Genomic DNA, 19390 nt, shown 5'->3' with positions numbered 1-19390 from the left:
TTATTAAAGACATGTCGCAATCGGACACTATTCCTGCTGTCATAAGTCTTCTTTCATCAGATGATGATGCTGGACCTTCGAAGCCACAAGCTTCAAGCTCAAAGGATAAGCCAAAGAAAAAGATTACTCGGAAGAAGAGAGCCCCGGGAAAGAAAACAAAGAATGTAGGTTTTTTTAATTATTGAAAAGGAAGTATGGTTTCTCTAGGCGAAAAACCTTTCCTCCAAATCTGCTACAGGAAAAACAGACGAAAAAGCGGAGCAACTGAAGCATAACGATCTCGGAAATAGTAAAACGCTGATAAAAACGGTCCCGTTTCCTGCCTCTCCAGCTAAAAAGCCCTTGATTGAAGATAAAGACGGGATTTTGAAGCAATTTGAAGCCCTTTCCGCTGCACAAAAGAGAGAATCACCCCTGCGATCTGCTGTCAAAGTGAGAAAGCCAAAAGCACCGACAATAAGGTCACGCTCTATGCTTAAGGACATGACTGATTTTGGCACTTCTGGAGCCTCTGTCTCAAGCACAGAGAATGAAAACACAGAAGAAAATGACAAACCGAGCGAATACGCGAAATTGTTTGCAGATGACGACGTTCAAGATATTGTTTCGTCCTCGCTTTGCTCAGATTCCGGAGATGTATCTGATATGATGTTCGAGAGCATATTCAATGAAAAATACCCGCCGACAAAAGAGTCGCTAACATTTCATCCGTCTGATCACTACACATCCCCCGTGAGTGATGCCAAATCAAAGTCGTCTTCCAACCCAATGGCTTCTAATGTATCCACTATGTCTCCTCTTCCTCTTTCAAAAAAATCAACACTGCCGGATTCATCTTCCACTCCTTCTAAGCCACAGAGACGACCAATTACCATCACAAACTCACCCGAAGGATCTCCAATCGGTCTATTGTCTTCCCCAGAGAGTGACTCTACTCCAGGTTCCACCACTGCCCAGAAAAAGACTCCAGAATCAAAGACGAGAAAATATGTCGAGTCCCCAAAGAAAACCGAAAATATACCGCTGAGATCGGCCTTGAAGAGACCAGGAGAACAACGTAAAACCATGACCTGTTCGATCCCGGGTTTACCAGAATTCTCTCTGCCAGAAACAAAGAAGAAGAGAAAAATTTCATTAGATGAATACAAAGCAAAGAATAAAGGCACCTCGCAAAAAAATTCCAGTAAAAATCCAGGAACAAACTCGTTGCCCGCCAAAACAGCTGAAACCATAGATAAGATGCCCAGTTTTTATGAGACAGATGATGATTTGGAGACTCCAACATCATCATCAAAAACTGCCAAGAAAGATTCTCCTCCTAAAAGTGCCATAGACCACTTCAGGAACTACAACTCCTATAAAATTCCTACAGAACCCCAACCTTTTACCCCCATTGTGCCCAAAGCTTCCGAAGTCCCAGTCGCAAATCTAGTCGAAAAGAAAGACTTGCCAGCTCAGATCAACGGGGATGCGACTTCCGGAAAAGACCGACGAAGAAAATCGAGTAGACAAGATGAGAAAAAAGGTGAGAAAGCAACCCAAAAAGACGCTGCTAATTTACCTGCACCACGAAGATCTCCACGAAAGAAAGCCCAAGCAACTTCGACTTCTGCTTCTGCCAAATCAAGTTTGAATAATCTTTCTTGTCTAAAACGACCGAAAAAGTCACCCGTGCAAAAGGCAATAGACGCTTCTATTTCGGCTCAAGGAAATGCGGTTACACGGACTACTGACAGCGGAAAAACCGCTGAATTAGTCGAAACATCGCCCATAAAAGCTAAGCCGAATCTCAACAACGAATCAAGTGAAAAGATAAATAATGCGAAAATCAAAAGAAGAAGCAAAGGAGCATCCAGGAGTCTTGATATGAGTGAAGATTCAGTTTCTCTCAAATCCCCAAGAGCCGCAAATAATGATGATCAAGAGGATCCCCCTAAAAAGAAAAGCCGCCCAAGAGTAGAGCTACAAACAGCAGCTTATAGACAAAGCCACCCAACTCCAGTAGTGGATCTTTTGAGCAGCCCAAAAAAAGATGTGGTCATTCCACCGAAGACTACCTCTGCATCTTCTGCCGAATCAAAGTCTTCTCCACCAAAAGCACAAGCGGATAAGATTGCAGATAATGCGAACGAAAAGTCTATGTCTGCCTCGACTTCTTCAAATCAGGAAGTGATCAAATCTAATAAGCGTCCAAAGCTCATCTTATCGACTTCACCAGAGGGTGAATTAGTTTCAAGAGGTGCGTCTAGCGCGGCCAGAAAATCTCAAGGAAAGCAAAAAGAAAAACCCATCGATAAAGGGTGTTCCTCGACTGTAATTCCTCCCACTACCCCTCAAAAGTCAACATTGTCTTCGTCGGAACCATCTTTGACTCCAAAAGAGGTGTTCTTCAAAAGTCTTCCGAGAAAGAAGCGAAAAATAAAAACCCTGACGAACCAATTTTCACCTCTGTTCTTGATGAGCTTGAGGAAGATGACGTCGAGTCGGCGCCGATAGACTTTGGATCAAGCCTATCCAAAGAGCCGCAGATACAGGTCAAAGCATCCGAAGTACCAATAGCAACAGTACAGTCGCAAAGCCCTTCTTCACAAAATAAGCCACCAGCAACTCCCACACTAGTGACACCAGCAGGGCCAAGGACACAGGCGGAAAAAGTGAAGGAAAAGCCAATCAATTTGAGAGTTCAGCAAATTGCAGAAGAAGAGGAGGAGTATAAAGAGCCAGACTCAATCGATGACGATCTGCCTTTGGAAGTCTTTGTGGAGAAAAGAGATAACAAAGAACAAGCGAAGAAGAAATTGTCGGTGCCAGGAGAAAATAAACAGAGAAAGAAAAATACCCAGTCGGACGATAAAGAGAACCGGGGTATTAAGAAAACGAACGCTAGTAAAGTTGTTGTGGAAAACAACGTGAGTAAATCGAATGAAAAGTCAAAAAATCTGTCAGCGAAAACTCCAGCGACAAAGACCTCGGTAGCGAAAACGCTACCATCAAAACCTAAAAAACAAAAGTCAGATGGAGAAAATAAGACGAGAAAGAAAGAAAAGCGACGGTCCACTACAACTCCGAAGAATGGACTAGCAAAGACTCCTCAAAAGAGTGCTCCTTCTGGAAGACCGCAAACGGAAGTTGTAAATGCAGGGACTATATTAGACTCAGACGAGGAGAGAGAACTAGAAGAATCTAAAAGGATGACGGAAATGTTTATAAAAATTAAGCAAGAGAAGGGTTTGAGCTTCTCACAGGATATCGAGCGAACTCGGGCGGCAATCGGAGAATCCTCATCGAATCAAGGAGGACCTACATCAGATCCAGCTGCTTCTAATTCTGATACTTCTGGTTTCAAGCCAGATCCATCAAATTCTGGGGATGATAAAGCCTTTAAAGAACTACAACAAAAAGTTGACGATTTCGGAGGAAAGTTTGACGCAAGAAGTGAAAGTGAAACGCCGGGCTTCCTCCCGATGTTTCAAAAGGGGGACATTCCTGCTTGCAAAAGCACGAAAAAGGACAAGAAATACTTTGATGATCTGGTTGCTAATCCACAACTTCTCCCGGAACACAAGGCAACTGAGAGCTTCTATAAGGGTGAAGATTACTCAATAGAAATGCCGAATGAGAAGCATGATCCGGTGCTACGAGCAAAGCTGCAGAAAGAATTCGACGTGGTCGAAGTTGAGCGGAATAAGCGGAAAGAGAAGTTTGGCTATTACGAGGATCGTAACTTCCAACCAGGATCCGCAGATGAAAAAGAAATGTGAGCCCTGCATACACTTTTAGAGTTTCAATGCCTTTTAGGAAAAAAGCTAGAGATGCTTTCATTGAAATCGACCAAAAATACGCTTCACTTGATGCTGAACTCAATGGGCCACCAGTGATCAAGGATTTACAGCTGGAGGCATGCAAAGAAACAGACGATAATTTGGTAAGATAAATCCTTTGATTCAAGCTGAAATTTATTAGTTCATGATGCGAAAAACGGTTCCCTTCATGGCTCCGTACAGATATGACAACAACGAGGTGAAGAAGGCACACTATCAGCAGTGGCGCAAAGATGAGAGCGGCAAGTATAAACCGCGTAAAATGGAAATCGAACGAGATTCGAAACTATGGGAGCCGGCCAAATCCATCGCTGCTGGCAGACGTCATTGCCAAAGGTAGAAATTCTAACTCCGATAATAGTTTAACGGATTCCTTAGAGGAAACGAGATCGAGGATGGGCATACGAATTTGATGACTTCATCATACTCCACGATTAACAGCAAAATCAGTCAGCTAATTAGCTGGAAGAAAAACGACCTGAAGGAAAAATTCGACCAGATGTTTCCAGAGCCATCATATGATCCAGGGGTTTTGCTGAGGAGTGCGTCAAAGCCAGTTGAAAACCCCTTGCCACCAGCTACAAACGAGGGAGCTGAGAAGAAAAAAGATGACATCAAAGACGAAGATCCGCCAGGATTTTCAAGTGACGAAGACGACAAGCCCGATGACAATAAAATACGAGCGAAAGTTACATTCAACAATCCTCAAACTCCTCAAACTTCGCGGGTTACCGTGGATATGAGCATTTCTCCTCTTTCTCCAGCAATAGTCCCACCAGTAAGAAAAGAGTCCCGTTCGAAATCTCTCGGCTCTGTCAACATCACTCGTGAAGTAAATCTTGAAAAAGACCCGGAAAGAAGAAAGAGCTTTTCGGTAGACTCTGCAAGAAACGTAAACTTCACTCAGAGGCCAGGAGAGGTAAAAATTACCTTCACAAATGCAGATGATAAGTAAGATAATTTCATTGTTGATCATTTAACTTACATTTATAAAGGCCATCCTCCTCCACTTTGGAATGTGAAGATCTGGTCGTAGTCGATAATCTGCATAAACATCGACAAGTCACAGTTTCAAAAAAGACCTTTGTCAAAGGCGCCGATCTGTCGATCAAAAAATAACTTTCACTTACTTCGATATTTTATTATGAGAAGTCACTTATCTATTTTTCGACAGAATTATCAAATTTTGTCAAGACCATTATGCTCACATTGAAAAAGAAAAATTAACGTATTTCACAGCCAATTACCCCTTTACTGTTCATAAGCGACGGAAAAATAAATGCATTCAATATTGCCTAAATCTTCGTTCTTTATTCGGTCAAAAATTAATATGTGCCAACATAATGCACTTATATAAGAAGATGTTATTTCAGTGACAATGGAATCGTCAGAGTTGTTAGAAATTAAGGAGTTGCAAAGGCAAGAGCTGAGGCGTGTACTTCAGGAGTGCCATGGGCCGAAGGACCTTATTCTTGATCCAGACATTATTCCTATCCTTGGTGAGTTGTTATGGGTGTAATAAATGTTCTGCGCTCTCAGTTGTTGTTGCACCGGGACTCGAAACACATTCATCAGAAATTTAAGATAGAATCGCCGGAATGGCATTCCTGCGCGAAAACGGCGTCCAATCCGTACATCGGATAGATCCCAAGAAGCTCGAGATACCATCAGAGATCGACAAGCATCTCTATCTCATGAGAAATTCTCTTAAAAACGTGAAAACTGTTTGTGCGCAGATAGCTCACGATGTTCGCGTGAGACAGGCGAAGGGAACATACCCGAGAAAACGGCATTTGGTTTTTATTCCTCGTCGGACGCCGGTTATTGAATTTACTCTGGAGCAGTATGGAAACGGGTTGAAATAGGCCAGACAGGTGATCTACTGTAAGTTTCATGAGAGCCTCTGAAAAACCTGTCGAAAGAATCATGGGTCACGTGGAAACCCAATCACTCGACATAGACCTCGTCTTACTTGACCACGATATTCTTTCCCTTGAGCAGCCGGAGCTTCTTCGTTCAGTTTTTCTTCATAGAGATTATACCTCCCTTCATTGTGTTGCTCGCAGTATAAACAAGCTCATCGCTCAATTCGGCCATCCGACGAATATTTATGGACAGGGTTCCGCCGCGAAAATTGTCGATAAGCTCGTGCAGAATATGTCTAATAGGAAATTGTTCGAATTTCATTTCCAACAGCTTTGAAATGATGGTATAATTGAACAAAATGATAAGAGAACCGCCTAAAACAAAACCGCTTATTGGCAATTTCATTCTCATCGACAGAAACGTTGACTTTATTACCCCTCTATGCACCCAACAAACTTATACTGGTATTCTTGATGATTGGTTCAACTCAGAATGCGGCAAAATTACGTTCCCTGGCGAAGTCGGGATCAACGAAGATGTCACAAAGCCGTTCAAGTATATTCTAAACTCGGATGATAAAATATTCAAATTTGTCCGCGACGAGCATATTCAAGTAACAACTCAAAAGCTCCGCACCAAATTGAATGAAATCAACTCAACAAATGAAACACAACTTGAAAAGCTCGATGCTAAAAATATGAAGACGTTCGTCAAAGTATTTACACGATTTTTTTTACACGATTCATGATAGTATGCTTTTCTTAGGCTATTCCACAGCATAAGCAGGACCAGAAAAACATCAGAATCCATTGGATGGCGTGTGAATATATTTTCAAAATGCTGGATACTGAAAACTCGAATCATTTTCCAGATACACTCGGAGGTGATCCGCCATTGAATAAAAAGCTTGAGGTAGAAGAGATTTTGTTGGACGGGTCGGATGTTAACCGTGCCATAGAATAAGGTTCTCAATCAAAATAAAATAAAGTTGTTAACTAAGTTGTTGATAACTTCTGAACCAAACTAAGAATACATAAAAGAATGCATCTGCCGCCGCTACAGCCCCAACGTAACCCTTCGTCTTCTCTGCCTGCTATCCTCAACTTACTCCGGCATTCCAACTACTCAGTACAAAGAATTAAAACGGCTCTACGCCCATACTTATGGCTATGATCACATTCTCACTTGGTTCAATTTGCAGAGAGCTGGTTTGCTACTTGAAGACTCGGCGGGTCAGAACTATGCCCAGAACGCGATTGCATCAACGGCTCTTGCCTTTATCAACAAGCGGGATATGTTCAAGGTACGTAACAAATTGGTTTGATCCATAAAAATGGTTTGATTGATTGTAATCCTCCGAGATCTTATCGTTTTCTGAGGTATAAAAGGGTGGTTTATGCATTCACAAAAATAAAATGTATGGACAAAAATAATTGTTTTTAAAATGCAACTTCTGTATGAGCACCATCGACTAAAGCTTTCCCGTGGCATATTTCAGTAATTCTGATTGAATTATGTTTTAAAATGAAACTATCCTATGTGTACCGTAAATTTCTCCCTTACCATGATTGAAATTAAAATGAATACTTAACTTCCTACTGCATCAATAGTCGACTTGCCGTGGCAATAAATTTTGTATTTATGAAAACGTTTATTTTTCCTTTAGCAACTTCGCAAACGCCTTCACCTCATCCCCAGCGACCGCGAAGATTTAAAATTCCCTCGAACAATGGGCTACGTCTTCGGCGGTTGTTACATTCCATTGAGTTGTAAACTTGTTGAATTGGCGCTGACAAAGGTCGACTTAGGCAATGAAGATCTTCAGAAGCATATTACTGGCGAGTATTTTTGCAGAGTAAAGGGAGGTAGTGTCAAACAGACGGCCAGAAAAACAGGGCCAGATGATAGATCGTCTTCGCCTGAGCACGTTGCCTTGGTTTATTTTATCGGAGGTAGGTGTGAAAAACCTGTTGAGCTGTTTGATTTGATTTTTGTTCATTCAATTTTTTATTTCAGGAATCACTTATTCTGAAATTTCTGCCTTGCGTTTCTGGGCGCAAAAGAACCGCTTCAAACTCATCTTTGCCGCAACTGCAATAATCAACGGCGACCGGATGATGAATGCCTTTCTTCCTAACGATTAAATTCAAAGTTGTCTACTAGCTTATTTTTACTGATCTTTCCCTGTCAATTCATACCCTATTCCGTCTTATTCTTCAATGTCTAATTAGTTCTTCCGAAATATTTAATGACTAATTCAATCAAAAATACAAGCGTAAAACTTATATTTAGTAAAAAATGACGACGCTTTTTCGAACTCTTCGAAATCTTTCTGTAAAGAACCCAGATGTCACGCAAGTTGAAAAAGATGAGGATGAAGAATTCATTCTGGAGAAAGAGCGAGAGCTTCAAAACTCTGTCGACCCTCGCATGACATATTCATTCGTTCTTCCAAGGTAAGCGTTATTCAAACAGTCAAAATTAACGCTGCAATAGCTCCAGAAACTCGGAAAAAGTCCTAGAACTTTACCGATGCTTGAAACAATGGATCAACGAGTGCCTAGCTGGACAACGAATCATTGTTAAAGATTTACAAGAAGATCTTTTCGACGGTCAAGTTCTTCAGCGACTTTTCGAGCACCTTGAGGGTGGAAAGGAGAAAATAGACAAGCCTGACATCGTTTGCACGAAACAAGGCCAGCTCGACAAGCTCAATTATGTTCTGAAGCGGATTCAAGACAGATGTGAGGGCTATCATCGAGAGCTTTTTGGAGACGATGACGAAGAAAGGTTGAATGAAATTAAAAGCATCTCATTTATCATTTTTATAGAGAGGGTGTGTGATTAGTATTTACACGAAAAATTACTTCGCTATTTGCTATCTTCTCGTCATTCTGACCAAGTTTTACGACGATAAATGCAATGTCCGACTTCCAGAAAAGATAGAGTTCAAGATGGTTTTTCTGCGTAAAAATCCTGATGGCACGATCACCCGTCAGACTCGAAGCGAACCTATGTTTACGAGCGTTTATGAGAATGGATACCCAACACACCGAAAAAATGAGTAAATTCTATTCTCTTTTACACTTAAAAATCATTATTTAGGGACAATTTCGAAAAGCTCTATCGAGATAGCCGCGAGAAATTTGATAAGCTCAAGGGAACTCTTGTCCGCTACGTTGCCAATAACCTCAACTGCCTTGGAGTTGAGGAAGAAATGCTCGAAGACGTTGGTGTTGCTTTCAGGGACGGAATCAATCTTATCATGCTGATTGGACAACTTGATGGATACTTTGTTTCGCAGCATTCTTACAATATTCCTGGTAAGTATTCAGTGGATCTTCTTTCACTGATTCTTTTTCTAGCGGACACGGATGATAAAAGACTCCAAAATGTCGAGCTTGCGTTGGATCTTGTTGTAGAAGCTGGCTGTTCAACAAAAGTCCGAGCAAGGTTTGATCTATTCTCAAAAAGACTTCGATAAATCTCGAATTCAGGGATATAGTTTCCGGCGACGTTAAGTCCATCATGCGAGTGATCTACTCCATCTTCCAAAAATTTAGCATCAGATCCTAAACTCCTCACTGCAAAGTTTGAATTGCCAAGTTGAATATTCCACCAATCTAACCTACCAATCTCGCACTGAACCAGCATGCAAATTTCTTCCGACATTGAACTTTTACTTATTCTATCTGTTTTTATTCTGCTATTTGAAATGATTTTAATGCCTGTTCACATTCCGGTGAATTCACCTTTCTTCTTCAAACCTGTTTGATAAACCCCTTTTTCAAGAAATGGAGACAGAAATCGGCAACTCAGAAGCAGGAGAGCATGTCGACTCCGAACGCACTGACGTTATATCAAAATTACTTACCGTGCTTGGTGCTACTTATGAATCGAGCTCGAGCAAATTGGAACTGATTGGTGACATTTATGGCGAAAAAGGAGAGTTGCCTGTCCTTGATGTAAAAAATCTTTTATCTCTTCGATTGACACCACTGGATTATCAAAAATATTTGAAACTATCAAGCAGGCTTGAATCAAATGGAGTCCTATCCAAAACCAACAAAGTTTTTGAATTCTTCGAGGCTCTTTCTCGCCCGGCCGCTTGGAACTCCTCCTTTTCCGTCAGAAACGATGGTGATAATGAGCTGTTTACGCAACTAAAGAATTCTGATTTTCCTTCGTTCGATTATCTCGATAGCTCGCTCAGCTCGACTTGGAAGCCTCGCGAAGCAGACAACCTCACTCTAGTCGGCCGAGCAACGGGCAAGCTTATTCCAGAAACGAGGCTCGTCCGAGATTGCCTCCTTGTCATGATTGGAGCTCACGGACATTATGTAAAAATCGACCCGGCAAATGGCTCTGTGCGCCCATTTATCGTCGACCCTGGTGTTCGAGTTGACCCGAGACACGCTTCGATGAGCGAGTGCCTCGGCGAATTCGGCTTCTACGTTATCGAAATTGAAAAACTCTTTGAAATAAAAAAGAATGACAACAGCGTAGTTTGCCGCACATTTTTGACTATACTCCACGAAATAATGAATGAATACAAGCAGTTTGTAGCCAATTTCAAAACGCAGAAAAACGTCACATTCATGAGTATCATTGCAGCAGGGAATATCTGGCTTCAAAAATTGGAATTGTTGTATTTGATCACATGGAATATTCGGGAGAAGCGAGGTGCACCGATCTTATCCGTGGTGCATCATTTTTCTGTTCATGGAGGAGCGGAAATTTCAGAAATGGTCCATAGAATTCTAGCAGTTTTACAGAAAACCTACGAACAGATGATCTACCGGTGGATTTTTGAAGGACAGATCAAAGACTCCTGCGATGAGTTTATGATAGATGAAAGACGAAACGCTAAGCCAGAAGAATTCTGGTCAAACAAGTACTACCTCCGAAAAACCCACATGCCTAGTTATATTAAAACCTCGTTTGCTGATGCAATTCTTCTCTGTGGCAAGAACATTAGTTTCTTGAGAAGTGAGTGTGGACAAGTGGTTCGAAATCTTCAGCAAGAAGCCGTGGCGGATTATAACGCGCTTCCGGAAGAGATGAAATATAAAGATAGGCTTGAGCATTTTGTCAAATGTGAGTTTCTGATTGATTAGCATTCGTAATCAATTCTAGTTTGCTCCCGAACAACATCAGAAAAAGTAGTCAAAGTTCTGCTGGAAGAATACCATCTAAAAGATCATTTTGTCGGGCTCAGGCAATACATGTTATTAGGGCACGGCGATTTCATTCAAGCTCTTTTTGACAAATTGAGAAGGTATTTATCTATATTACCTACTTCATAACGAATTTTTTATTAGCGATCTTGACCAGCCAGCCGAAGTTATCTTCCGCCACAACTTTAAAGAACCACTTTCGTTTGCGATCGATACATCAACAGCTGATAATGACAAGGAATATGTGAAAAAATGCGTGAGCGTCAGACTGCACGATATAAATCCAGGAGATACTGGATGGGATGTCTTCAGCTTGAACTATTCTGTTGAAGGACCACTTGTAGCGATTTTTCCGGTTACTGTTATGCGCCGATATATACGGTAACATATCGATTGGTTTTTAGCAAATCAGAGTCATCGTTTTTTTCAGGATTTTCAACTTCTTGCTCCGAGCAAAGAGAATGGAGCACAATCTCAATTACGTTTGGGGTCAGTCAATGTGTTTGAAGCACTACCCACGCGCACTGCCAAACGTTACCGACATTTTCACCTCAATAAGCCGCTTACTGCAAGAAATGCTCTTTTTCGTCAATAAATTACAGTACTTTATCAATATCGAAGTCGTTGGCGTCGCTTGGTCGAGGCTAGAAGAAAACATAGAAAGTGCAAAGAATGTTGATGATCTTTTTGAGGCGCATCTCAAGTTTTTGAGGAAAATTGAGGACGGTTGTCTCTTGAGCCAGGAGCATTGGCAGAAAGTTCAAACTATAAGGTGAGTAAGCTTTTGTTTTTTTAAACATAAGTCTTTTTAGGTCTGTTTTTGACCAAATCGTGCGTTTCGAAACACTCGCCAAGAAGGTCTTCTCCGAGACGGAAGCATTTTGCTCCTTCCCTGATCAAAATGCCGCCTTCCCGACAAACCTGATCAAACACACCATCACATTGGGAAATATCCGTCATGTTTATCAGCAAATGGTCCGATCCTTCCTGGACATTATCAAAACTCAAAGCAACCAAACACTATCAACGCTCTCGTGGTCACTCAACTACAGCGATTTTTATACTGTAACTGCACTACCGACAAGCTAGTTTGTTGTTTTTTCTCAAATTCATTTACATTCCTGCCAGCTGCATACCACATGTTCAAAGTTGTTCGCTTTTCAAATATCACTTTTACTTCATTTTATGATCAAGTTGAAATTGAAGAATGAAACGTACTCGTTCAGCTAAGAACAATCTTATTTCCTCTGATAAGGGTTCAGCTGCGGAAATGATGGAGACAGAGAATGATGAGAATAAACTGGTGAGTATATGACCATTTTAAATATTTACATGTTGTTTAGTTTGATGGCGAGAAGAAAGTGTTGTTGAATGAGTTCCATTCAGCCGAGCAAAACGAACTGAACCGCCACGTGATGATCCATAAAATTCACAAAGACACTACGACTAACGAAATCCGTGCGCTCTTAAAAGCTCGGGACATTCAGTTTGCGAAGCTTTACGTAAAGCAAAGAGATAATGGAAGTCAATATGCTTTTATCACGCTCAGAGGTGAGTCCGTGTACTCTAACTTTAAATATAGTTTTCAAAGGAGGGCAATTTGCCTATGAAGCCTGTGAAAAATTCAACGTCAATGCTCCTACTGTCAACGAAGTCCAACTGAAGCTATCCATCGCGAAAACACGAACGAAGAACAGCAAAGGAAAGCAAATTCAATTTGGTTCTGTTGAATTCAAAGTCGACAACGCGACCGTAGAAGCTGTCAAAGTCGTTGTCGGGGGCTACGATGGTAACCTTGGATTCACTGTTCTTCCTGAATTGACCAAATGGAAAGCTAACCCAAGCATAGAAGTTTGGGACTGGGCTTATGATGCGCCTTATGTTTATGATGGCATTGTAAAGTTCGATAAGAAACGACCAGAAGAGGATGAGCTCTATCTATTGAATGATTTCACCGGTGTTGGACCCCTTGGACCTGAATTAACCAACATCGTTGTTCGTGTGAAATGCGTTAAATCGACCCCGAAACACGTAATTTTCCGAGACCTGGACTCTGGATACGAACACAATATCGAAAACTATCGTGGCGACAAGTATCCTCTTCGAAAATGGGCGAAATACGAGTACTGGTATCGGGATAAAGTTGTACCAACGGGCGCGAAGGTGAAATTATTCGGAGTTGAAAAATCTTTCTCGGCTGATAAGCGCGCGCTCGATCAGGAGTTTAAGAAGATTGAAAACAGGGTGTTGAAAATGCTCTGCTATGGGGTTGATAAGGATGGATTGCTACACGTTGACTTTGAGCTCAAAGATGGTAGTCTTTTATTGCAAGGACTTGTCAAGAGGGGATTGTTGGAGGTCGTTGAAAATGCTTCAGGAACTGGTTAGTTACTCTTTATGAGCGCCTTCAAATGCTAAATGATATCAAGATAATAAATATTTTTGGCCACGAAAACAAATAAATTCTTATATGTCGTCAGTAGTACGAAATTATCAGAAAATGGAAAACGAATGACAACCGAGTCTAAGACGTTCTTGAGCCGTGTGCGGACAAGCTGGATGGAGTTTATCGAGAAGAACAGTTCGCGATCTTCAACCAGGCTGGCTTCTCCCCTGGGGACATTATATCTGGCCGTATTGTTCACATCGATGCGAGTGATATAAAATCTATTTATATTCAAACAGATGAGCCGAAAATATTAAAGCGACTCACGGATGAGCTGCAAGTCAACATTACATATGGAAAGGAGTTTCTCGAGAGGTAGTTTGCACGAAAAAAGGGATGATAAGTTTTATTTTAGCTCGGAGAAGCTCGAAGAAGGAGATGTCTGCCTTTTCATCGCAAAATCGGCGAATGGCAGACCACGGGCGATGCGTGGTGAAATTCAAGAACGAACAGAGACGTACTTTTCTGTGGAAGCGATTGACCACGGATTTTCGATGAATGTCAAGCACAAAAACTGCTACATCCTTCCCAAGGAATTTAAAGTTGTCGAGCGGCAAGCGCAAAATGTCATCTTGGCAGGAGTGCAGATGGAAGGCGACTCGAATGAGGCAAAAGAGGTCTTGAATGCGATAAAAAGCGAGAAGACATTGCTTGATTTTCAATTTCTGACGGAAAAGGAAGTTTTCTGTCCGATGCTTCAAGAAAAAATGATTCTCAACGGGGTGAAACCTTCATTTCTTCCAGTAAACCGATAAACAATTATGATAAAGAACTTAGACCCATTTTTACTTGAACATTCATTTTGCCATTGGAAAAACTGAACTTTTATTGAAAGAAACTACTGAAATCTATCAAAAAAGGGAAAAAAACGAAAAAACCGGTAAATACCCACAAAAAACGAGAACTGAAAAACTGCCTTACTAAAATGATTGAAAAGATATGCATCTCTGTAGTAATTCTTGTTTAGAATTAAGAAACATTTTGATTCCACATGGCAACGGCTCGGAAGTTGAAAAAAGACATAGAAAATTGTTATAAAAAAGTCGACGAAGGCGTGAGGGAGTTTAACGAAGTCTGGGATAAACTCCAATCCTCCTCCAACTCGAATCAAAAGGAGAAGAAGGAGGAAGAGCTGAAAAAATGCATCAAAAAGCTCCAGAGGCTGCGCGACCAGATCAAGGTACTTTTACACTTACATTTTATACGCTATTTTCAAGCAGAAAAACAACGTATTCTCTTCTTCGAAATCTGGTTTGAACTGATAATCTCTTGTCTTATCAAAAATTCTTTTTTATAATTTCAAAGAGAAAACGTTATTTAAATTTGGCCTATGTCTGAGGCTGGTAGCCAACTGATGATGTTTGGCAACTGAGGCATGTTGTTTTTCTGTGAAAGCATAAATGCCGTCTGGTAGACAGGGCGCGTGAAAGTTACACTTGCCTCGCGAAATTATTTTTCTGTCGAAGTATAACATGTGTGTTTCAGGCCTGGCAAGCAAGCAAAGCGACGAACGATGAGGCGCAACTGATAGAATATCGCCATATAATCGAAAGACAAATGGAGAGATTCAAAGTTGTCGAAAGGGAAACGAAGACAAAGCCCTACAGGTACAGTGTAAATTTACCTTTCCATTTTTCCTTTGGAAAGCTTTTATCTGTGGGTAAAACTAATGTTTTCGATTTCAGTCGCGAAGGCCTAGTCGGACCAGTGACAAAGGACCCTGCGCAAAAAGAGAAAGATGAATGCAACAAATGGATGCAGGATAGTCTCGACGCGCTCAGCAGGCACATTGAGCAAAACGAGGCTGAAATCGAGTGTCTTGAGAACAAAAAACGACTCTCAAAGTCCGACCAAGGTTAGTTTTGCTGGTTCATTTCCTGTGAGTTTAACTCTTGTGTCAAGATCAACGCGCCGACCTTCAATGCAAACTGGACCGACATATGCTCTACACGAAAAATATCGAAACTTTGATGAGGTTGTTATACAACGACAAAATCGATGCCGCCGAAATAAACAATATCCGAGAAGACGTCGAATACTATGTGGAAAACTACGAAGACGGTACGATCTCGAGTGGCGTCAAAACAAGAGCAGTAATACGGATATCCTTTTAGATGAAAACTTATATCTCGATGATGCGGTGATCTTTGACGATTTCGAGTTTGACGAGGAGTTCGTGCCAGAAATGGCGAAAAATGATGAGTACACGACGAATAACGTGCATGAGAACTCTTCGACGAAATCCGATGAAAAGGAGGAGGAGTCGCCTAGTAGTCCAATGTCCAAACGCGATAGAAAACTTTCTGAAAACTCTGAAAAGTCGGACAGGTAGTAAAGCTCTTCGTATTTCATAACGAACAATTCAGGACGAGGCATAAATCCTCGGGAGCGCCTGATCGACCGCCGTCGGCGAGTGAATCACTGAAAGAAGAATCGTTATCGCCGCGGAAGCCATCAAAAAGCAGCGTCAATTCAGCCGCCTTCCCTGGCACTCCTGCACAAACGCCGAAACAGCCCGCTCATCCGAATCAAGTTACGAACATGGCAAATCTTTTACGAAAAAGCAACGTCAGCGAACGACTGTCAGAAAGTCCAAGCAATACCTCAGCATGGCCTAGCAATCAGTCGGCGACTTCGAACCAGAACTCATTAGCGAGAGATATGAACCAAGTAAGTTTAGTGACATATTTTTTTCAATTGTCAATTTATTCTCTTATAATAAAGGTAGCATGCAAATTCAGGATAATATTCTTCAGTTATTTTTTTTATCTATTCTATTACTATGACTTCGCTCTTCTTATTCTTGCATCGCTCGGAGTAAAACCATTTTCTAATGTATCGAAAAGTCCGGCCCGGCAAATTCTCTACCATCATTTGTTCGATATCAGCATTTGTTGGGTGTGGATTGATCTTAAGGGACCCGAGCGAGTGACGCGGAGCTGAAGTTCACGCGCTCGCCGTTACTCTCAAACATAACATTTTTTGATATTTCTTTTTGCAAAGAATATCTTCAAGTCTTCATCTTTCATCTCCGACTCTTAATTTTTCTCTATCATTACTGGCTGATGAGCTAGAGTGAATTAAAGAAGCGCAACTTCAAAAGGATTCAACTCCTGCAATCTTCATTTTATTTTCCTAAAACCGGTACCATTGAAAAGCCCATTAAATTCTGAACAGATTCCACGTAATGCGCTAGGCTGAAACTGTACCAATTGGCGATAAAGGTTAGATAAACAAGATAACTTAGCGCGCGCTCAGCGGGAATCATGTCCCGGGACCCCAAAATAGCCCGATCGGAGCGTCCTGCCGTGCTTAGAGCGCTAAGTTCTTTTGTATATCAGCGCGCGAATGGCAATCGGTACAGTTTTAGCTAGCGCATTACGTGGTATCTGTTCAGAATTTAATGGGCTTTTCAATGGTACCCGTTTCAGGAAAATCGAATGAAGTTTGCAGGAGTTGAATCCTTTTGAAGTTGCGATTCTTTAATTCACTCTAGCTCATCAGCAAGTAATGATAGAGAAAAACTAAGAGTCGCAAATGAAAGATGAATACTTGAAGATATTGTTTGCAAAAAAAAATTTCAAAAAATATCATGTTTGAGAGTAACGGCGAGCGCGTGAACTTCAGCTCCGCGTCACTCGCCCGGGTCCCTTAAACGCAGCCTTCAGTATCGCAAGCTCATCGGAAGATGCATGAATTCTTTTCTTTCCCTGTTGATGGCCTCTTATGATATGCTCTGGTATAGGTCGCAGTGATATTTTCAATTCTTTGAGAGAAGCAGCCTCAATCGGGGCTCGGAATTTTTCTAAACGTGCCTCTCTTGCTTTAGCCTTCTCAACTTCTTTTATGAATTCTTTCTTCCGAGCGCGAAACCAGTTTCGGATGTACTTGATGCTGATGCCTATGTCAAAGTGCATGCACATGACATCTTCTTCTTCGGGAAAGACTTTTGTTTTATAGTTTTTCTCGTTAACGTTTAGTCGAAAAGATGACTCAAGAATTTCCTCTGGTGTTTGCACCATTTTCAAATAATCTCTTTATTGGCTTGAAAGCACCTTGCGAGCAGAGCAATCAAGATATTTTCGGATTAGCTCAGTAGAGCGACGATAATTTTCAACATATCATTTTCGGTGAAGATTATTCCTAAACAATCTCTAGCTTGATATTAACAACGACGAAGCTGAGCGAACAAGTCCGCCTGCGGAAGCTGTTTTCACTCCTGTGATGCCTAAAAGAGAGCCTATTGCGAACCATCAATACACCCAAGGCATGGAAAACCCCTTGATTTCGTACTTATTTTCGGTTACTTTTAGATTCTCAACATAGTAATGGACAAAACGGAGAAGTTCACAATAACGCGTCCTTGAATTCCAGCGATAACGTGAGTGTTCTCTTTCTTGATTTCAAATACAAGAGTCTTGATTCAAGACAGTATCGTTTTTTATCTTTGTATTTACTGTGTTTTGGATTCAGATTCCTTCGGAAAACAACGTTTCAAGGTCAAGCTCTGAGATGCTATTCAAAGAGTGTACGCTTGTTGATCTCATTAGTCCGGTGCAGGTTTCTCCTGAGGTCGGTTTAGGATCAAAAAAGTTAGTATTAAAATTTGTTTAGGCGCAGAGGGAGTTTGACAACCAACGCGCACAGGTAGAAGCTGCATATCGCCATATGCCACAACTATCGGACTCGGAAAAGCCACGACAGTATCTGCCCCGCTATCCCGTCGAAACGCCCAAGTTCTACCCTAGCAGGTGCATCGATGACATGCACACTCCTGAGTTCTTCCTCAAGCTCTCCGTCGAGACGCTATTCTACATTTTCTACTATATGGAAGGCACGCGCGCCCAGTACCTGGCCGCCGTCACGCTAAAGAAGCAATCTTGGCGATTCCATACAAAGTATATGATGTGGTTTCAGCGACATGAAGAGCCAAAGCAGATTAATGAAGAATTTGAACAGGTAAAGAGAACAGGCGTCAGAGTTAGCTTAAACGAATTCGGCCATGCTTATAGATAGCCACTTTTCTAGAGCAACGATTTCTTTAAAATGTTTGTTCAGGGTACGTATATTTACTTCGACTACGAGCGCTGGGCACAGAGAAGGAAAGACGGCTTCACATTCGAGTACCGTTATTTGGAAGATCGCGACTTGCCGATCAACTGAGTATATTTGTGCGAGTATTTTTTGTTTCCCCAAAAAACATACACCCATGCCCCCACAATCGCCTCCTAAACTTAACCCGATTGTGGGGGCATCCAATTCGAGAGAAAAATCAACGGCAACATCTACTTTGTATGACTCACTGTCCTTGTATCAGCCTGAAACGGGTTTTCTGAAATCTTAAATTTTCATAAAAAATAATCAATAACTCGGGCTAGCCTTCGAGCTAGCTCAAGTATCGCCGGTTTTCATTTTAGTTGTTCAGACAAAAACAGGTTTTAAAAACGCTTTTCTACTAAATGTGCACCTTTCCTAGTCTGTATAACTCAAGAACTCGTGATATGATTTTGCGTAGTTGCGTAGAGTGAGCGGCTGTTAAAAATGATTAACACAACTTTTCTTCAATCGGCCGCCGCCACATGCTCACTATTCACTCTTTACTGCCACAATCTGAAGCGGCCGGTCGGTGTGCCCAGCTTCGCAGTAGCGTTGCCTCAAGGCCTGTGCGCTGCCACTACTCTAGCCATCCTCTGGTACCTGAAAAGTTCAAATTTTCTTTCTCTTTCCTTGCATTACATCCAATACCTAATTCAAACAGCACACACATAAACAACTACATCCGCTCAGCTCACGCCTGAGGCAGCGCATCTTTTGACCCGAGGCGAGCCGCACCGACCGTTCCGAATACTTACCAATTCGCAGAAAAAATTAAAAATCTCAAAAAACATCTCTACGATCCCGTTTTACCCCCATCTTATATTTTTATTGCCCGCTGTGCGTTTTTTTATTCTCTCTCTCTATCTTGGTGAGAAAACGAAAAACCGGTTCACCAAAGAAAGATTTCTCTTGTTCCTGCTCAAACTGTCATAGCCATTCAATGGTCGTTGCTTAAATCGATTTGATTGTTTTGGCAGAATGCA

General features: G+C 41.5%; 7 protein-coding genes across 10 annotated transcripts; all 7 read left to right on the top strand.

Annotated features, from left to right (window-relative positions):
• Nucleotides 1–3: 3 nt before the first annotated feature.
• LOC145699920 (uncharacterized) lies at nt 4–2496 on the top strand. Of its 3 annotated transcripts, none has more exons than XM_081777180.1 (3): nt 4–164; nt 208–432; nt 481–2496. In XM_081777180.1, the coding sequence occupies exons 1-3, from the start codon at nt 12–14 to the stop codon at nt 2494–2496; spliced, it is 2394 nt and encodes a 797-aa protein (XP_081633306.1). In that variant the 5' UTR covers nt 4–11. The 3 variants fall into 3 exon arrangements, with proteins under 3 accessions (XP_081633306.1, XP_081633307.1, XP_081633305.1); XM_081777181.1 differs by having other exon boundaries at nt 208–2169; nt 2221–2496; XM_081777179.1 differs by having other exon boundaries at nt 208–2496.
• Nucleotides 2494–5119, top strand: LOC145699931 (uncharacterized). Its single transcript, XM_081777194.1, has 5 exons — nt 2494–3757; nt 3799–3925; nt 3964–4157; nt 4200–4772; nt 4817–5119. The coding sequence occupies exons 1-5, from the start codon at nt 3192–3194 to the stop codon at nt 4938–4940; spliced, it is 1584 nt and encodes a 527-aa protein (XP_081633320.1). The 5' UTR covers nt 2494–3191; the 3' UTR covers nt 4941–5119.
• A 38-nt stretch (nt 5120–5157) lies between these two features.
• Nucleotides 5158–7948, top strand: LOC145698224 (vacuolar protein sorting-associated protein 33B-like). Its single transcript, XM_081775426.1, has 8 exons — nt 5158–5320; nt 5406–5684; nt 5722–5995; nt 6054–6402; nt 6453–6642; nt 6716–6990; nt 7354–7639; nt 7704–7948. The coding sequence occupies exons 1-8, from the start codon at nt 5200–5202 to the stop codon at nt 7829–7831; spliced, it is 1902 nt and encodes a 633-aa protein (XP_081631552.1). The 5' UTR covers nt 5158–5199; the 3' UTR covers nt 7832–7948.
• A 10-nt stretch (nt 7949–7958) lies between these two features.
• Nucleotides 7959–9447, top strand: LOC145699958 (alpha-parvin-like). The gene is made up of 6 exons (XM_081777226.1): nt 7959–8143; nt 8184–8431; nt 8523–8751; nt 8793–9010; nt 9053–9140; nt 9185–9447. Exons 1-6 carry the CDS (start codon nt 7986–7988, stop codon nt 9261–9263), a joined length of 1020 nt encoding a protein of 339 aa, XP_081633352.1. The 5' UTR covers nt 7959–7985; the 3' UTR covers nt 9264–9447.
• Nucleotides 9448–9481: 34 nt separating this feature from the next.
• LOC145699927 (gamma-tubulin complex component 3 homolog) lies at nt 9482–12045 on the top strand. The gene is made up of 5 exons (XM_081777191.1): nt 9482–10784; nt 10824–10965; nt 11009–11245; nt 11295–11636; nt 11677–12045. Exons 1-5 carry the CDS (start codon nt 9482–9484, stop codon nt 11951–11953), a joined length of 2301 nt encoding a protein of 766 aa, XP_081633317.1. The 3' UTR covers nt 11954–12045.
• Nucleotides 12046–12056: 11 nt separating this feature from the next.
• On the top strand, nt 12057–14212 carry LOC145699930 (uncharacterized). The gene is made up of 5 exons (XM_081777193.1): nt 12057–12167; nt 12208–12415; nt 12456–13241; nt 13394–13625; nt 13666–14212. Exons 1-5 carry the CDS (start codon nt 12072–12074, stop codon nt 14063–14065), a joined length of 1722 nt encoding a protein of 573 aa, XP_081633319.1. The 5' UTR covers nt 12057–12071; the 3' UTR covers nt 14066–14212.
• A 37-nt stretch (nt 14213–14249) lies between these two features.
• LOC145699924 (CCR4-NOT transcription complex subunit 3-like) lies at nt 14250–19386 on the top strand. Of its 2 annotated transcripts, none has more exons than XM_081777187.1 (11): nt 14250–14490; nt 14796–14917; nt 14996–15165; nt 15213–15371; nt 15425–15629; nt 15677–15980; nt 17469–17577; nt 17624–17691; nt 17784–17882; nt 17925–18269; nt 18369–19386. In XM_081777187.1, exons 1-11 carry the CDS (start codon nt 14302–14304, stop codon nt 18471–18473), a joined length of 1875 nt encoding a protein of 624 aa, XP_081633313.1. In that variant the 5' UTR covers nt 14250–14301; the 3' UTR covers nt 18474–19386. The 2 variants fall into 2 exon arrangements, with proteins under 2 accessions (XP_081633313.1, XP_081633312.1); XM_081777186.1 differs by having other exon boundaries at nt 15425–15638.
• The last annotated feature ends 4 nt before the right edge of the window (nt 19387–19390 follow it).

The sequence above is a fragment of the Oikopleura dioica genome, chromosome 2, assembly GCF_907165135.1.
Source record: "Oikopleura dioica chromosome 2, OKI2018_I68_1.0, whole genome shotgun sequence".
In the NCBI taxonomy this organism is placed as follows: domain Eukaryota; kingdom Metazoa; phylum Chordata; class Appendicularia; order Copelata; family Oikopleuridae; genus Oikopleura; species Oikopleura dioica.
The sequence above is the reverse complement of the archived record's forward strand: the minus strand, read 5'-3'. Positions and strand labels throughout refer to the sequence as shown.

Excerpts from the sequence above, each read along its gene's own strand:
- LOC145699920 (XM_081777179.1), top strand. The coding sequence starts at position 12 with ATGTCGCAATCGGACACTATTCCTGCTGTCATAAGTCTTCTTTCATCA. Across the intron at positions 165-207 it reads CGGGAAAGAAAACAAAGAAT|GCGAAAAACCTTTCCTCCAA; the intron begins GTAGGTTTTTTT and ends TGGTTTCTCTAG.
- LOC145699927 (XM_081777191.1), top strand. The coding sequence starts at position 9,482 with ATGGAGACAGAAATCGGCAACTCAGAAGCAGGAGAGCATGTCGACTCC. Across the intron at positions 11,246-11,294 it reads GTTATGCGCCGATATATACG|GATTTTCAACTTCTTGCTCC; the intron begins GTAACATATCGA and ends CGTTTTTTTCAG. Across the intron at positions 11,637-11,676 it reads CAGAAAGTTCAAACTATAAG|GTCTGTTTTTGACCAAATCG; the intron begins GTGAGTAAGCTT and ends AAGTCTTTTTAG.
- LOC145699930 (XM_081777193.1), top strand. The coding sequence starts at position 12,072 with ATGAAACGTACTCGTTCAGCTAAGAACAATCTTATTTCCTCTGATAAG. Across the intron at positions 13,242-13,393 it reads GGTCGTTGAAAATGCTTCAG|ACGTTCTTGAGCCGTGTGCG; the intron begins GAACTGGTTAGT and ends ACCGAGTCTAAG. Across the intron at positions 13,626-13,665 it reads GGAAAGGAGTTTCTCGAGAG|CTCGGAGAAGCTCGAAGAAG; the intron begins GTAGTTTGCACG and ends GTTTTATTTTAG.
- LOC145699931 (XM_081777194.1), top strand. The coding sequence starts at position 3,192 with ATGACGGAAATGTTTATAAAAATTAAGCAAGAGAAGGGTTTGAGCTTC. Across the intron at positions 3,926-3,963 it reads AAGAAACAGACGATAATTTG|TTCATGATGCGAAAAACGGT; the intron begins GTAAGATAAATC and ends GAAATTTATTAG. Across the intron at positions 4,773-4,816 it reads TTCACAAATGCAGATGATAA|GCCATCCTCCTCCACTTTGG; the intron begins GTAAGATAATTT and ends ACATTTATAAAG.
- LOC145698224 (XM_081775426.1), top strand. The coding sequence starts at position 5,200 with ATGGAATCGTCAGAGTTGTTAGAAATTAAGGAGTTGCAAAGGCAAGAG. Across the intron at positions 5,321-5,405 it reads AGACATTATTCCTATCCTTG|ATAGAATCGCCGGAATGGCA; the intron begins GTGAGTTGTTAT and ends CAGAAATTTAAG. Across the intron at positions 5,685-5,721 it reads GTATGGAAACGGGTTGAAAT|CCTCTGAAAAACCTGTCGAA; the intron begins AGGCCAGACAGG and ends GTTTCATGAGAG.
- LOC145699958 (XM_081777226.1), top strand. The coding sequence starts at position 7,986 with ATGACGACGCTTTTTCGAACTCTTCGAAATCTTTCTGTAAAGAACCCA. Across the intron at positions 8,752-8,792 it reads CCAACACACCGAAAAAATGA|GGACAATTTCGAAAAGCTCT; the intron begins GTAAATTCTATT and ends ATCATTATTTAG. Across the intron at positions 9,141-9,184 it reads TCAACAAAAGTCCGAGCAAG|GGATATAGTTTCCGGCGACG; the intron begins GTTTGATCTATT and ends TCTCGAATTCAG.
- LOC145699924 (XM_081777186.1), top strand. The coding sequence starts at position 14,302 with ATGGCAACGGCTCGGAAGTTGAAAAAAGACATAGAAAATTGTTATAAA. Across the intron at positions 17,578-17,623 it reads GAACCATCAATACACCCAAG|ATTCTCAACATAGTAATGGA; the intron begins GCATGGAAAACC and ends GGTTACTTTTAG. Across the intron at positions 17,692-17,783 it reads CCTTGAATTCCAGCGATAAC|ATTCCTTCGGAAAACAACGT; the intron begins GTGAGTGTTCTC and ends TTTTGGATTCAG.